The following is a 14,997-nucleotide window of genomic DNA, read 5'->3' on the forward strand; positions in this document are numbered from 1 at the left end:
TGTCTGACACTGCCTCTGGGGGTGGCTTGCCCCCCTGAACTGCCCGGGGCCCAAAACCAGCTCCCGCCTCCTCCCTTCGCTTGCTGCGGTCACAGACGCCACCCGCCTCCCCAGCACTCGGGCCATAGCTCAATCCTCTGCTCCTGCCGCCTCGCCGAGATCTGGCCCTAGTGCTCAGACCCTCACTCTGCCCTGTCTGGATGATCGTCTCCCAGCACATGCTGCTACTGAACTCCAGCGTGCGCCGGTGGAATCGGATCACGCCCCTGCTCGCCCTCGTGTCCAGCTTTGCCCTGCCCCGTCCAGCCCCCTGCTCCCGGTCTCAGCTACCCATCCGTCAGATTGCCATGCAATGGGTCCTTGTGCTCCTCGCCCAGCCCAGCCCTGCCCGCACTGAAGTTCCTCTCAGACCCACTAGTGCTGGAGTCTTAGCAACTTCCCTACTCTTCCCTTGGTCCTTCCCCTGCCTCTGCCTGCAGGCTGGGAGCAGGGTCCTTGGTGCGTGAGAAGCCTGGTGCCTAGTGGGCATTGTGTGCTAGCACACCTGTCTAAAGCGATACCAGGGAGCCAGGGTGGGCGAGAGGTAACCGCCACTGCCGGGGTTAATGGGCCCGTGGGCAGGCAGGAAAGACCCACCCAAATGGCAGAGCAGGAGCGAGTGACGTATTGTAGGAGACGTAGCAGCTGAGTCCATGGCAGGGCCAGGTGATTGTGGGGCTTCCTCTGTGCTAGAGTAACGTCCATCCAGGGGACTCCCTGCACGGTCCAGACAGCCAGCTGATCTCTGCCCTAGGAAGGCTGTTAGCCCCACTGTACAGAGGAGGAAACTGAGGCAGGGGAGGTTGAAACCTTGTCCCTGCTCTCTGCTCTTTCAGCACAGTCCACGAGAAACCAGTGGATAGTCTGAAAGCTCCAGCATCTGCAGAACCTGGCGCTTCATCTGCTGCGTCTGTTGGCTCAGAACTGGAGACAGCCAGCGGGTTGGGGGCTGGGTGGGAAGGAACAATTCCCGTGCTCACCCATGCCGGGGTGTCCCCAGGAGTCGGCGGCTGGAGTGGGGCTGAGACGGCGCCTGCTGTGATCCTTTTGTGTGTCTCCATCACAGCGACCCTCTCCTTGTGTGCCCTTTGCCTGCAGGAAAACCACGAACTGCGCGCGTCTTCCATCGTTCTGTTCGGGAACCTGACCAAGTTCAGCGCTGGGAATTGCGAAGACGTCTTTTTTGAGCAGATCCTGAATGGGCTGGTGACGCTGCTGCTTCACCTCCAGGATCCAAGGCCAGAGGTCATCAAAGTGAGTGTCTTGCTGCTAGCTTGGGGGCAGCAGGCGTGTGGCTGGTGTCTGACTGCACAGCTCCTGGGACGATGCGGTTCTGGCGGGACACTACCGAGAGTATCAATTCAGGACCAATTGCTTAAACAGGACAGTTACAGCCCTAGGCTGGGGTTTCTCCACCTCTAAGGCAAACCAAACCAGCCAGACAGTGAAGACATTGGTTTCACCCCACTGGCTAACCACAAGTCAGACAAGCAATTCCCTTAGACACACCAGTTTCCCAGTATCACCACCAGTGCCACTTGTTATGGGGACAAATGGTTATGAAAACCAATACCCCAGTAAAAGAAAAAAGGTTCTCCTGATCCCACAGGACCAAGCCCCAGACCCAGGTCAATATACAAATAGATCTTGCCCACAAATCACACTGTTCCCAATCCTTTAGAATCTAAAGGTTTATTCATAAAAGGAAAAAGATAGAGATGAGAGCTAGAATTGGTTAAATGGAATCAATTACATACAGTAATGGCAAAGTTCTTGGTTCAGGCTTGTAGCAGCGATAGAATAAACTGCAGGTTCAAATCAAGTCTCTGGAATATATCCCCTGCTGGGATGGGTCATTTAGTTCTTGTTCAGAGCTTCAGCTTGTAGCAAAGTCCCTCCAGAGGTAAGAAGCAGGATTGAAGACCAGATGGAGATGAGGCATCAGCCTTTTATGGTCTTTTCCAGGTGTAAGAACACCTTTGTTCTTACTGTGGAAAATTACAGCAAAATGGAGTCTGGAGTCACATGGGCCAGTCCCTGCATACTTTGCTGAGTTACAAGGCGTATCTGCCTTCTCTCAATGGGTCAATTGTAGCTGATGGTCCTTAATGGGCCATCAAGCAGGTTAGGCAGAGCTAACACCAACTTGTCTGGGATGTCACCCAGCAGCATAGCATAAGTTTGAAATACAGTCAGTCTAGAGCCAATATTAATAACTTCAACTACAAAATTGATACACACATATAGACAGCATAATCATAACCAGCAAACCATAACCTTGTCTTAGACACCCCATTTGAACCTCTTTATAGAAAATTTGGTGCCACTACAGGACCTTGGTTGCAACCATGTTCTATATGGTCCCAGATTGTATCAATAACGTTACAGCTCCATGCTGGCCTGTGGGCTCAGTGAGGACCGTGTCCTGCTAAGCGTTCCTATAGCTGGGAGTCTGGGACCCCGGGGGCTGTCGGTCCCTGGGAGTGGGGTGTCCTTTGCTGTCCTGCCAGGGTGAAAGGAGACGAGCGGTTGGTGCGTTTCTGGTGACTGACACCGTGTTGCTGTCTCCTCCTTCTTGTCCGCCCTGTCCTGCAGGCCTGTAAATTTGCCCTGCGAATGTGTGGCCCCAACATGGGCTGTGAGGGACTCTGTGACATGTTCCTGAACCACCTGCACGAAGACCGCAGCCTGCATTACGGAGAGTTCATGAACGACGTCTGTAAGCACCTGGTGAGTGAGACTCTGGCTTCCCAGCAGGTGGAGTGAGCGGCTGAGAGCCCTGCGAGCGGTCGCCGCTGGGGCACGACTAACCTGCTCCAGCCCGCCCCACTCTGGGCCTTTGCCAACACCCGGCACTAATGCCAGAGAGCAGCATTTCCAGCCCAGGGAGCGGGAGGACCCAGAGCAGAGACCATCTGGGACAGCAGGAAGGGGCTGAAGCCAGCGAGCGCTGCACTGGCTTGACAGCGGCTTGGCCTGTCCCTTGACGGGGTGGGACCTTTCGAGAGTCCCGGCAGTCGGCCCTTTTCTGCTGCTCCAAAGGCGTGAACAGAAGTGCTGGCCAAGGGCGCAGAGATCAAGGCTGCCTGGCTCAAACTGCAGCGCTGCATGCTGTCCATCTGGCCTTGGACGCTGTGACCCCCATGGACCTCCCGTCACCCACTCCCTCCCCAGGCCGGGGTGGGGACGGACAGTCTGCACTGCCCTCGACCTGTTCGTCTGACCGGAACCATCTCATGCTCCAGTGTTTCAACCAGTCGCCAGCAGGGCCGGGAAAGAACCTTTCCCTTCCTCCGAAGCCCCAGCTGGAGATGGGACCCTGGTGCTGAGCTGGTGCAGAGAACCCCTCTCTCATATGCCTGGCTGGTGGGTCTCCATGGGGGCTGGGAAGGGGTTTCTCCCAGCTCAGACTGGCAGGGACCAGAGGGTTTTTTGCCTTCCTCTGCAGCGTGGATCCACCTGCAGGACCATCTGGGCATGTCACCTCTTCAGTTCCCTGCTGCTGGGGCACTGGGCGTTTTGCTGGCCTCTTGGTTTCTCCTCTCTGCCGTGGCACACGCCAGCATGGTGTCCTGAGCACTGAAGTGCTTTAGTTCCCCCGAGTCCTCAGGCTGCCCATGGGGGTGAAACGTACGGCCAGGGATCTCCCAGAGGGCAGAGGAGATGCCTTGAGGCCAGAAGAGACCATTACACTCTCTGAACCTCCCTGAGCAGACCAGTCCCTCTTCTGTCAGCACGGCAGGCTGCCCCCTTGGCCACTTCCGAGCGGGGCTCCCGGCTCTGACGCTGTGGGAGGCACGTGCCCTGGAGCAGAGCTGACTAGGAGGGGGCCCAGAGTAGCCGGGTAGCTCCTGAAGCGCCCCAGGCCAGTCGCTGCCATGCCCATAGCACTCTCTGCTCCCCAAAGGGAGCTCTCCTGCAGCCGACCGCCTACAGAGCCGATTCTCTGCTCGCCCGGCCTTCCCTCCCGGTCCTATTGTGCCTTAACGTGGGCCCTTGCCACAGGAGCCTGGGCATGTTCGTATGAAACCAACACAGCCCACGGGGGGGCTTGCCCAGCGGGGGTCTGTGCTGGGGCTGGGATGCCTCAGCCCAGGAAGCGGGGTGCCTCGGGGAGCCCAGCTCATTCTCAACACCTTGGTTTTCTCTTTAGATGCAGAACTACCCAGAGATGCTGAATCGTTTGATTTCAACCAACCTCTTCTACTTCAAGAGCAACTGGGTTGACATTCGAGCAGCAGCGCCCATGTTTATCGGTAAGGTTGCCTTGGCGCTGTTCCCACGTCGGCACTGCTGGCTGGGACTGGCAGAGGGGTTTGAAAGTCACTGGCGTTTGGGTGCTTAACTCTCTCTCTCATGTGTTTGGGGGGTGGGCTGGGGGGGAGCTGCGAGATTATGGGGGCTTCAGTCTGAGTGGCACCTGCTGGAGGTCTCATGCGGCCAGTATGGAAACATCCTTGGAATTTCTAAACGTGCTAGATGGGCATTTCCCAACTCAGAAAGTGCTGCAGCCGACATGTGGAATTGTTTATTAGACCTTGTGCTGACCGATATGGAGGGACTGATCCCAGAACTAAAAATTACTGGTAGCTCAGGTGCAAGTGACCATGACTTGATCAAGCCGGATAAAGTCCAGACCAGTAAAATATTGACTTGGTGCTTCAATAGGGCCAATTTCACAAGGATGAAAACAATTATGAGCCAAACCAGCCGGGAGGAAGAATAGACTCAGAAATTGGTTAAGAACCCTTCGTCCGATGCACAGAACCCCACGGCTGAGGAAGAAGGCTGTATTGGTGACCAGACCGACACAGCTCACTGGGGGCGTGAAGGCAGCTATTTTTTGGAGTTAATCTGTTGCCAGCAGAGTTAGACAATAAGGAGTTTTTAAGTGTATGCGGAACAAAAAGAATGCGGCCCGTGGTTCGGTCCATTACTGGATGGAAATGGTAGAATAGCCACAAAGCAGGAGTTGTTCTGTATTGGGGAATAAAACCGATGAGGAGATGTCATGTCTTGTGGTGATTCTCTCTCCAGTCCACTAGTATCTCAGGATAACAGCAGCTACTAAAGTTCGACATTTTTGAATCAGCAGATTTGGATACCTTGCATCCAAGAGTCCTAAAAGAGCTGGCTGGCTAATGTTGGTTTTTTTCAATACATCTTGGAACGTGTAAAAGACTAGAGGAAAGCCGGTATTGAAAAAGGGTAAACGGGCTGACTCAGGTAACGAGAAGCCTGACAGTTTGACATCAGTCATGGGCAGCATAATGCAGTGGCTGATACAGGACTTGATAAAGAATTAAAGGAGGTCTAGCTAATGCCAGTCAGCCTGGGTTTACAGGGAAACTAGATCCTGTCAAACTGTTTGCGGTGATGACCAGTCTGGCTGCTAACCGTGGTCATGGGGTGTCAAGTGCTTGTGCTTCTGTTCGGTGTTGACTTGGTACCACACCACAGTCTGAAGAAACTAGATCAACATAAGCATCATGGCACGTGTTACGTGGATTAAAAACTGGCCGATAGGTCTGGGGAGGAGTCCTTGAGCGGGCGTATTTCTAGTGGGGTCCCACAGGGTGGGTTCTTGGCCCTAGGCTAGTGAACATTTATTTTTTTATTTTATTTTTAATCCGTGACCTGGAAGAAAACATAAAATTGTCACTGAAGTTTGCAGAGGATACAGAAGTTGGGGGAGTGGTCACTGATCTAGAGCGCACGGTGTCGCTGGGTAAGCTGCGTGCAAGCAAACGTGCATGTTAGTGTGGCTACATGTAAATGGAACGTGTCGGGACAAAGGCTGTCGGCCAGACTTACCGGCTGGGGGCTCGATCCTGGGAAGCAACGACTCTGAAAGATGTGGGGGTCCTGATGGATAATCCGCTGCACATCAGCTCTCAGCGCGATGTGGTGGCTAATGGGATCCTTAGATGCATGAACGGGGGAATCTCGAGGAGCAGCAGAGAGGTTCTTGTACCTCTGTGTGTGGCCCTGGGGCGAGCGCTGCTGGGATCCTGGGTTCAGTTCTGGGGTTCATGGTTCAAGGACATTGATAAAGTGGGGAGGGGTCAGACACAAGTCGAGAGTGATTACAGGGCTGGAAACCTGCCTTAGAGTGAGACTTGAGGGGCTCAGTCTCCGCAGCTTAACAGACGTCTAAGGGGTGAGTTGGATCAGTCTATACATACCTGCACGGGGAGCAAATACTGGATAACGGGCTCCTCTGTCTAGCAGACAAAGGTCTATCACATTCCCGTGGCTGGAAGTTTGAAGTCAGACCAATTCAGACTGGGGAAAAAAGGGATGTGATTAGCCCTTGGGCTGATCACCAAGGGTCATGGTGCAGTTCCCGTCACTGCCAAGTCTCAAATCAAGACTGGATTTTTTTTTTTTAAGCTCTGCTCTAGGGCTGCTGATAGGGCTGGTCTGTGGCCGGTGCTGGGCAGGTCAGACTGGATAATCACTCGGGTCCCTTCTGGCCTCGGGATCTGGGAAATTCCCGTCCCCCGCTCCTCGCGGATCAGCGACGCTCCTGGGAGAGGGCTGCACTCGTGTGCTGCAGCTGCTGCTCTGCAGGCCCCCGAATTCTCATGTGACCCGGCCAGGTTAAACGAGGCCTCAAAACCCTGCGCTGCAAACTCAGCCGTAACTTTCACTCTTCCGACTCCAGGCTTCCTCGTTCTGCACGTGGCCGAAGAGCACTGTAAGCAGGTGGACCTGGACCAACTCCTTTGCTGTGAGTAAGAGCAGCCCTTAGCCGGGCCGGGAGCTGTGGGCCGAGCATGGTGGGGGCTGGGAGCTGCGGGTGAAACGGGAGGGAGATCGCAGTGCGGGAAGGCAGGGCTGGGAGTGAGTCTCTTGGTGGGCCCCGGCGAGGTTACTGCACCGGGCAGCTGGGGGTTAATGAGTGTCGCGGAGTGTGGGGGAGTCAGGGCCCTGCACCCCTCTTCCTGAGATTCACTGTGACTCTCAACCAGCCAGTAAAGCAGAAGGTTTATTTAAGGACAGGAACACAGTCTCAAGCAGAGCGTGTAGGTACGACCAGACCCCCTCAATTAGGTCCCTCTGGGAGGTTCAGGGAGCTTGGACCCCAGCTTGGGGTTCCCTGCGTTGCACCACCCAGCCCCAACCGAAAACTAAACTCAAAACTCCTCCTGCTGCTCCTCCTTTCCTGCTCCCCCCAGCTCCTCCTCTCCTTTGTTCAGTCTCCCGGGCAGAAGGTGTTAATTCTCCCCACCCCCGTTCCTGGCTCAGGTTACAGCTCAGGTAGCTTCCTTCAAGGGAAGACCCACATCCCCACTGCAACCCCCCTGCAACATTCCCAGGTCAAATCTGCCCTGCTCCCTGCTCCCTCACAATGAGCCAGGCCTGGGGCTGGAGCAGCTTCGCCTTCCAGTGCGTTGCTGTCATTTTGCGTCTGGCTGCTGCCAAGCCACGATCACGCCGCACCTCTGCTCCCTCCTTTGTACCGGGCTATAGACCCCTGTGCTGGCGCGGCCTAGGCAAGGGCCTCCCCACTAGGGCCAGGCTGGGTGCTGGGCTACGGGACAGTTGGTCTTGGCCCACCTTGACTTCAGAGTCCAAGGTTGTTCTGAGCAACAGCAAAACCCCCTGCCGGGGGGGGGGGGGGGGATTTCTGCCCTCGCCAGGCCCGCCTGCAATAGCAAATATTCCTCTCTCCAGTGCGGGTCTGTAGGGCCAGCTTGTACGCCGTGTACGAGAGCTGCGCTAGGTCCTTGCCCCGTGCTCAGTCGAGAGGCCCCGCAGGCACCTTGGTGCCTCCTGCAGGACAGATCCCAGCTCCCGTCTCCTAGCTGGTCTCCCATGGGCCTTTCCCTCCGTTCGCCCTGGGAACGCTGCCCTGGGGCTGCAGGGCTCTGCTCCCCGCGTTTGGGGCCCGGGAGGCTCATGTTAAACACGAGCCTGGCTGGACGAGGGCCTGCGCGGGCTGTCGCCAATGCTTCAGGCCTTGACGCCCGGGGCTCCAGTCCTGGGGAGGGGGCTGGGGACAAGCTGCTCCCTACGGGTCATTGCCGGGGCTGTGCAGCCTGGTGTGCTGGCAGCTTTGTCACGAGCCCGTCTCATGCCATGGGGTGACCTGGGCCAACAGGCACTGATCACTGGCTGGCCTGGCTTGAAATTAGTGGGGCCTGGAGCTCGTTAGTTAATGAATCAGTTTGTATTACTGGAGTGCCTGGCAGCTCTAGGCGTGGCCCAGGAGCTCGCTGCGCCAGGTGCTGTACGCACACAGATGGGAATTTAAGTCCCACACAGATTGGAGAGGCTGCAGAAGCAGGGAGCCGGGGCTGGTCAGCGTGGCAGGTGCTGGTCTCAGCCCCCGGGCCTGACTCCTCGGGGTTTTGTCAGTGTCACCGTAATGGAGCGTTGTGGGGAGGGGGAGCTCCTCCCAAGGCTGAGGGGCAGCCGCCGCGGAAGCATGAAGGGGTTTGTTTGGCAGTGGAGGCTGGTGCCATGGGCTTGGAGAGAGCGCTTGGCCCGTGAACGAGATGACAGGCTGCTGGGGGAGTGGGGAATAGCTCGGGAAAGGCCTTGGGAATGAAGCCAAGTAACTGTTGTCTGTGACGGAGCCGGGGGGTCCTGGCTAGGAGCGGGATCGTGGCAGCACCATTCGGAGTGGGCATGGGCAGCCGGCTGCGTTTGTCCAGGCCGGAGGGAAGGGTTTGCAGCAATTGAGGTGTGACGTGGGGGCTGGGCAGGGCAGGCTGCGGTGTGGATGGAAGGGCCTGCACACCAGGCTGGCTGGCAGAGCTGGCCGTAGTGACTGGGGAGCTAGCTCGCTCTCAGCCGTGTTGTTTGAGCTGGTGACGAGAGGTCCTGAGGAGAGCTCGGGTGGCGGAGACGCCCATTCGGGCAGGAGGAGGCTGGCGGAGAGAGCTGGAGCTGGGCGCGGTCAGAGACGGGAGCTGAGTGTTGTGGATGAGATTAGAGAGGGGACCAAGGACGGAGTCTGGGGAACCCTCACAAACAGCAAGGGCTGGTCTACTCTAGACATTAGCTCAACCCAGCTACGTGTGAAAAATCCTCCCCAGCGATTTCAGCCGAGCCAGCCGAAGGGCCTGTGTGAACAGCACTAGTTCCATCCGCCTGGCTACTGCCTCGGGCCGGATTCCCGGGGAGCGCCCCCCGGCCCTGGGCAGCGTCTGGGCTGCAGTGGAGACGAGCCCTAACATCGGTGCAGCACACTACGGCCAACCGGGGCTGTTGGGAGGGATGCTGCGGAACGCTGCGAATGACCCCAAGCCACAGACTGGCCTAGGACATCCGAGCGGGGACAGGGAGTATCGTATTGAGTGGCTGCTACGGGCAGAGCCCGGATCGGATCTGGCTGGAACTCTGGCCGTAGCTAGAACGCCCCCAGAGGAGTGTCGTGGCGGGGCAGATGGCAGAAAAGGTGCTAAGGAAAATCCTCCCTCTCCTGGACCTCTGCGTGGCCCTGGGTAACAACCCAGGGGGATTCCAAAGAGCCCTTCAACAAAGTCCCTTGAGGCTCCTGGGGCCTGCGCCCTGTGGCCGCCTCTTGCATGTTACCGGCAGAGGTGGCTACAGTGCGTAAGGCTCTGATTGTGGCTTGGAGATTTGTAGTCCGTCTCACAGCAGAGGGGGGTGTCTTCGGGGGCTCGGCACTGAAGTCCCTGCCAGTAGCATGCGCTGCATCAGGGTACACAGGAGCACAGTGTGGGTGCTGGCCGGTGAGGCCCGGGGGCGAGGCGGGTTGGAGAACAAGCCCTCCCTGCAGCAGCGACTCCTGGCCCACGGGCTGGTCCCCGCTCCTGGCCCACATGGTCACAGCCCCCCTCTGGAGGTGTGAACGGGCCAATCCAGAGTGGGGCTGTGACCCTGTGTGCCCTGCTGCAAGGCCACTCGTCTTCACGGCCTGGTTTCCTTGACCTCTGACAATCGTAGCCCACTGCATGCCAGGGTCCTGGCGAGGTGTCTGCAGGGCTTGCTTGGCCACTGCCTCGAGCGAGGTGCTAGTCGCTTAGCAGCGGGGTTGTGACCTTCAGTCCCCCAGCAGCTCCGTTCCTCTCCGCTGAGCTGGGGCAGGGGCTTGGATCAGCAAGTGAGGGTTTGCTTCGCCCGAGCGTAGGGTTACCATATTTCAACAAGCAAAAAAGAGGACGGGAGGAGCCCCGCCCTAGCCCCGCCCCTGCCCCTCCCACTTCCCGCCCCCCCAGAACCCCCAACCCTCCCCCCGTTCCTTGTCCCCTGACTGCCCCCTCCTGGGACCCCTGCCCCTAACTGCCCCCCGGGACTCCACTCCCTATCTAAGCCTCCTTGCCTCTTGTCCCCTGACTGCCCCAACCCTTATCCACACCCCCACCCCCAGACAGACCCCTGGGACTCCCACGCCCCATCCAACCACTCCCCAACCCCTGACAGCCCCCCCCAGAACTCCCAACCCATCTAAACCCCTCTGCTCCCTGTCCCCTGACTGCTCCGATCCCTCTCCCCACTCCTGCCCCCTGACAGCCCCCCCAGAACTCCCAACCCATCTAAACCCCTCTGCTCCCTGTCCCCTGACTGCTCCGATCCCTCTCCCCACTCCTGCCCCCTGACAGCCCCCCCAGAACTCCCAACCCATCTAAACCCCTCTGCTCCCTGTCCCCTGACTGCTCTGATCCCTCTCCCCACTCCTGCCCCCTGACAGCCCCCCCCAGAACTCCCAACCCATCTAAACCTCTCTGCTCCTTGTCCCCTGACTGCCCCTTCCTGGGACCCCTGCTCCTAACTGCCCTCCAGAACCCCACCCCTAAGCCTCCCTGTTCCTTGTCCCCTAACTGCCCCCTCCTAAGACCCCCCCCAACTGCCCCCCAGGACCCTACCCCCTACCTGTACCCTGACTGCCCAAAACTTTCTCCACTCCCCCCAAAAAGCCCCCCCCCGTTTCTTGACTGCCCCCTCCAGAACCTCCCTGCCCCTTCTCCTGCCCCCCTTACCCTGCTGCTCAGAACAGGGTGTTGGGCTCTGTGCGAGCCGGACACGTGGCTAAGCTCCCCAGCACAACAAAACCCGGTCCCTGGCCCTGCACAACAAAACCCGGTCCCTGGCCCTGCACAGTGCTGCCGGACCGGGTTGCAGGAGAGGCCAACTCAGAATGCAGGGCGGCTCCGGCTCCTCTACAGCTGCTCAGGAGTCCAGACCGGGATTTTTCTGCAGCCCTCCCAGCCGCTTGCTCTGCTCTGCCGGGGGAGGGGGAAATCCCGGACATTGTGAGTGCTTTACAAATTCCCCCCGGACGCTATTTTTAGCGCGAAAAGGAGGACATGTCCGGGTAAATCCGGACGAATGGTAACCCTACCCGAGCGCCCTGTGATGGGCACAGCAGTGTGCGTTGTGAATAACCGCTGCCGATGCTGGGCTCCGGAGGAGACTGCCCCAGCACAGAGCCGAGCGTGGCACCAGCACTGGCCAAGTGGCCGGAGGCTGAAACTCCAGCTCCCGTCTGTGGCATCGCAGGCTGCAGCCCGGGCGTTGGCTCAAAGCGCGTGTGGCATTTGCAGTGTTGGCACGTAAGGAAGGGCAGGGTTTGCTTGTAACGTGTTCATTGTTAAAAGGCCCAGCTCCAGCTCGTTAGAAAGGACTAATAAAAAGTCCAATTGAAGCTGGTGGCATTTTGGAGCCGAGTTAAGTAATTTTCCTGGATTTCAGGGATTTTTTCCCTGTCACTAGTGACCTCATAGTGTATCGTAATGCATGGAAACTCTTGGATTGTTCCAAGAGAGCTTAAAAAACACTAAAAAAGGAAAAAGTCTCTTTCCGTTGGCTCCCGGAGCCCTTCCAGCAGCGAGGGGCCTGTCTGTTTGAAACAAGTGAAAGAGAAGACGTGTGTCTGTGAGTAATCGCTGGAGTTAGCAGCGTTGGATCAGGTTGCTCGAGCTTCCCGTATTGAGTGGATTAGCTGACTGGGGTCCAGGGACAGCTCCGGGCTCTGATGTACAGCCCAACCCCCGGGGGCACCCCCGCGCTAGCCCAGGCTAATCACCAGGGCGGCTGGAACAGGAAGCGAGTCGGCACATAAATCAGGGACCTTCATCCATGCTAATGGCAGAGGGGATCTGGAGGGACGGGGGGCGCCCGGCTTTGTAAACAAGCTACTGGAAAAACGTTCTAGCTTCACTGTGAGGAAAAACTACCTGGCTGGGCCTGGGCGAGGTGCTGTGAACACTGGTGGGGTCACATCGCCCCCTGGCCATGGGTACCCTGTAGTTCTTCCCACCCGGCTCCTGCCTGCTCTGGCCGGCTGTGTGTGGCCCAGCATGGGGGCCCATCGGCGCTAGCAGGGGAGAGTCCGGCGAGGGGACACTGGTGAGCAGAACGCCTCAGTGTCACTAGGCCAGAGACCTGCTCACGGCTTCGGGCTGCAGCACTTGCCTAAGGCTTCCTGCTGCTCACTGGGGAAATCGTAACCCAGAGCAGGCCAGGGGCTGATGTGCCCGCTCCCCTCCGGGAGTGCGTGGAACTGAGTCCGCTCAGCGCTTGCCCAGCGGCCGGGGGCCTGCTCTGGATGGCTAGTGCCAGGAGTCCGACCCACGTGCTGGGCTGGGCAGGGCCCAGCGTGGAGTCAGCAGTGAGATGGCGTCGCTGCCTAGCTGGGTTCTCCTCAAGGGTCCAACCACCCCCCTTAGTGCTGGGGCGGGGCATGAAGTGAGCAGTGCCCCCCGCCAAGCTGCTTGTGGGTGTGCCCCGTAGCACAGCTCGGGCACTGCTGCAGTCTGGTGCTGCGCACCCAGAGCACCCCCTGCCCCGCCCAGCTCAGGGTGGGTCCTGGGAAACAGGCAGAGCGCACGGGGGTGGGCACAGCTTAACATGGGGCTCACACATCTCCCTGGCGAGCCCTGCTTTGCCACAGCTGCCCTGTGTGACCCTGGGCCAGTCACGCAGCCTCTGGGCTTCATTTCCCCCTCTGTAAGGGGTGAGCCCTGCCCTACCTCCTGGGGGGGAGGGGAAACGCAAGGGGCTCAGACTGCCATGATGGGGCCAGCCAGATCAGTGCATGGGCGGGGGGGGGGTCCTACTGCCCTGCCTGGCTCCCCTCAGGCTGTGGGGGTGGCCTGTGTGGACGCTCTAGGAGGAGCTGGTGCCAAGGCTGGTCCCGCTGCTCGTTTTGGGTAATGGATGTTGTACTCCCGAGGAGGCTTCGCCGGGGCTGTGCAGGGCCGAGGCAGCTCCTACTGGGGAGGAGCACTGCCCCGTGGGGTGGAAGGGGGGAGGCCAAAGGGTCGATTGTGCCCGGGGCTCTGGGGCAGGGGCCATGGCCCCGCTTTGGGGAGCGGAGGTGCTGCCCCCGGCTGGTCAGGCTCGATGCCTTGGGCCCGTGCCCTGACCTCCAGTGCAGGGAGGAGTGCGGGGCACGGCTGGGGCGGGAGTGTGCCAGCTCCGTTGGAATGAGGCTGGTTCCCCGGGCTCGCGGCTGCTAGTCACGCGCTCTCGTTCCAGCTCTCAACGTGCTGCTGAAGGACCCGGCTCCCGTCGTCCGCATGAAGGTGGCTGAGACTCTGGGCCGCCTGGTCCGGGTTGTGTGAGCAGCAGATGGGACCTGCGGGCGCCCGGGCTCCGTGACCGCGATCAGGTCGATGGATGTTCCTCCCCCCGGAGATGCCACGTCTTCCAGTGCCCGGAACCGGTGCCTTGTGCAGCGCCACGCCTGCTGCACCTCACTTCGCTGCCTGGAGCAGGGGCCTCGTGCGGCTTCTCCCCTATGCAGCCTGGAGGACTCCGCCCTTTCCGGCGGCCACGGGAGGCTCCGCTGTGGCTGCTGGTTCAACCGTCACTGTCCCCGGCTCTCCGACAGCCTTTCCCACGATGTGCACTCACCACGGGCACTCCCTGAGCTACCAAACTGGGCAATAGGCCACGGAACTGTTCCGGGGTCAGCCCAACATGGGATCCACCCCCGCTGAGCGCAGCCCCTCTGGCTTGCCTGGGTCGCTGCCCTGGCACGAGAGGGGCAGGCACCAGCCCCGCTGAGGCCCCTGGTGTCATTGCATGTTCTAGGGCTGGTTGTCTCACACCAATCGCTCCTATGCAGTCACTGGGACATGTGACTGTTACAGTCTGACTCTGGTTCGCACCGGCCTGGGCGCTGCACAGCCTGGGGTTATATGGGGCGCCCTGCCCTGGTGGGGTCCCTGGATGGCCTCTGAGGACCTCCCCTCCCCTGGATGTCCTAGGAGGGTGAGGAACCTCTGCCATCACTGCACATGCACCTTCCTTCCACTGTTGTTCCAGGAGTGAGCCAGCAAGCTGCCCCCGGAGTCCTTGGCACTGCCCGGTGCTTCTCCCTGGGCCCCCCGGCACAGAAGGACCCCCGCCTGCAGCTGTGTCCAAGGGCAGCGGTGCGCACTGAGTTCTCTGCTGGCTGAGTGGAGCTGTCCCCTCCACACGGAACGTGTATAGAAACCAGACTGTATGTATTTTTTAATAAAGCTGTTTGCTTCTGGTAGAGGGGCTGGTGCTGGAGTCTCATTGCCAGGTGGAGCCTGCCCTGGCTTGTTTGGGCGCTGCTAAGGGCGTGTTGGGGGGACTTGGAGCCTGGCCTCCCAGGGGGGAGCGCTGGCCTTGGAGATCTCAGGGGAGCAAATTGCTCCCCTATTAAATTACTCCCTCGGTGGAAAAAGGGGCTGCAGGCTGGTGTGTGAAAGGCAGGTGCACCAGGCCCTTGCCTGCACCAACAGCTGTGCTTGCTCCCTGCTTCAGCACCACAGGCCAGGGCCGAGCTGTACGGGGAGCTGGGGTGGAGGGCGGGCCCCCGGGCAGATCCTGCCTCTTCCTCACCCCACAGCAGGGGCCTCCAACCTGGCCTGACACAGGCCAACCACCTGCTCAAGTGCAGTTCAAGGGCGACGAACACCAAGTGGTTGCTGTTGGAGGGGAACATTGAAACTGCTCCGTATGTTCCGGGGGCTAAACGAATGATCAACTAGCCTTGTGGATGGGGGG

At 59.2% G+C, this 14,997-nt stretch overlaps 1 protein-coding gene across 2 annotated transcripts in view; it reads left to right on the forward strand.

Annotated features, from left to right (window-relative positions):
* MROH1 (maestro heat like repeat family member 1) overlaps positions 1 to 14,500 on the forward strand; it is a 111,503-nt gene extending 97,003 nt beyond the window's left edge. For both annotated transcript variants that reach the window (XM_054018485.1, XM_054018486.1), the window contains 5 exons: positions 1,138 to 1,293; positions 2,635 to 2,769; positions 4,193 to 4,295; positions 6,707 to 6,772; positions 13,495 to 14,500. In XM_054018485.1, the coding sequence (XP_053874460.1) occupies positions 1,138 to 1,293; positions 2,635 to 2,769; positions 4,193 to 4,295; positions 6,707 to 6,772; positions 13,495 to 13,580 (546 nt within the window). In that variant the 3' untranslated portion in view covers positions 13,581 to 14,500. The remainder of the gene's footprint in view (positions 1 to 1,137; positions 1,294 to 2,634; positions 2,770 to 4,192; positions 4,296 to 6,706; positions 6,773 to 13,494) is intronic.
* The last annotated feature ends 497 nt before the right edge of the window (positions 14,501 to 14,997 follow it).

The sequence above is a fragment of the Malaclemys terrapin genome, chromosome 2, assembly GCF_027887155.1.
Source record: "Malaclemys terrapin pileata isolate rMalTer1 chromosome 2, rMalTer1.hap1, whole genome shotgun sequence".
NCBI classification, from domain to species: Eukaryota; Metazoa; Chordata; order Testudines; family Emydidae; genus Malaclemys; species Malaclemys terrapin.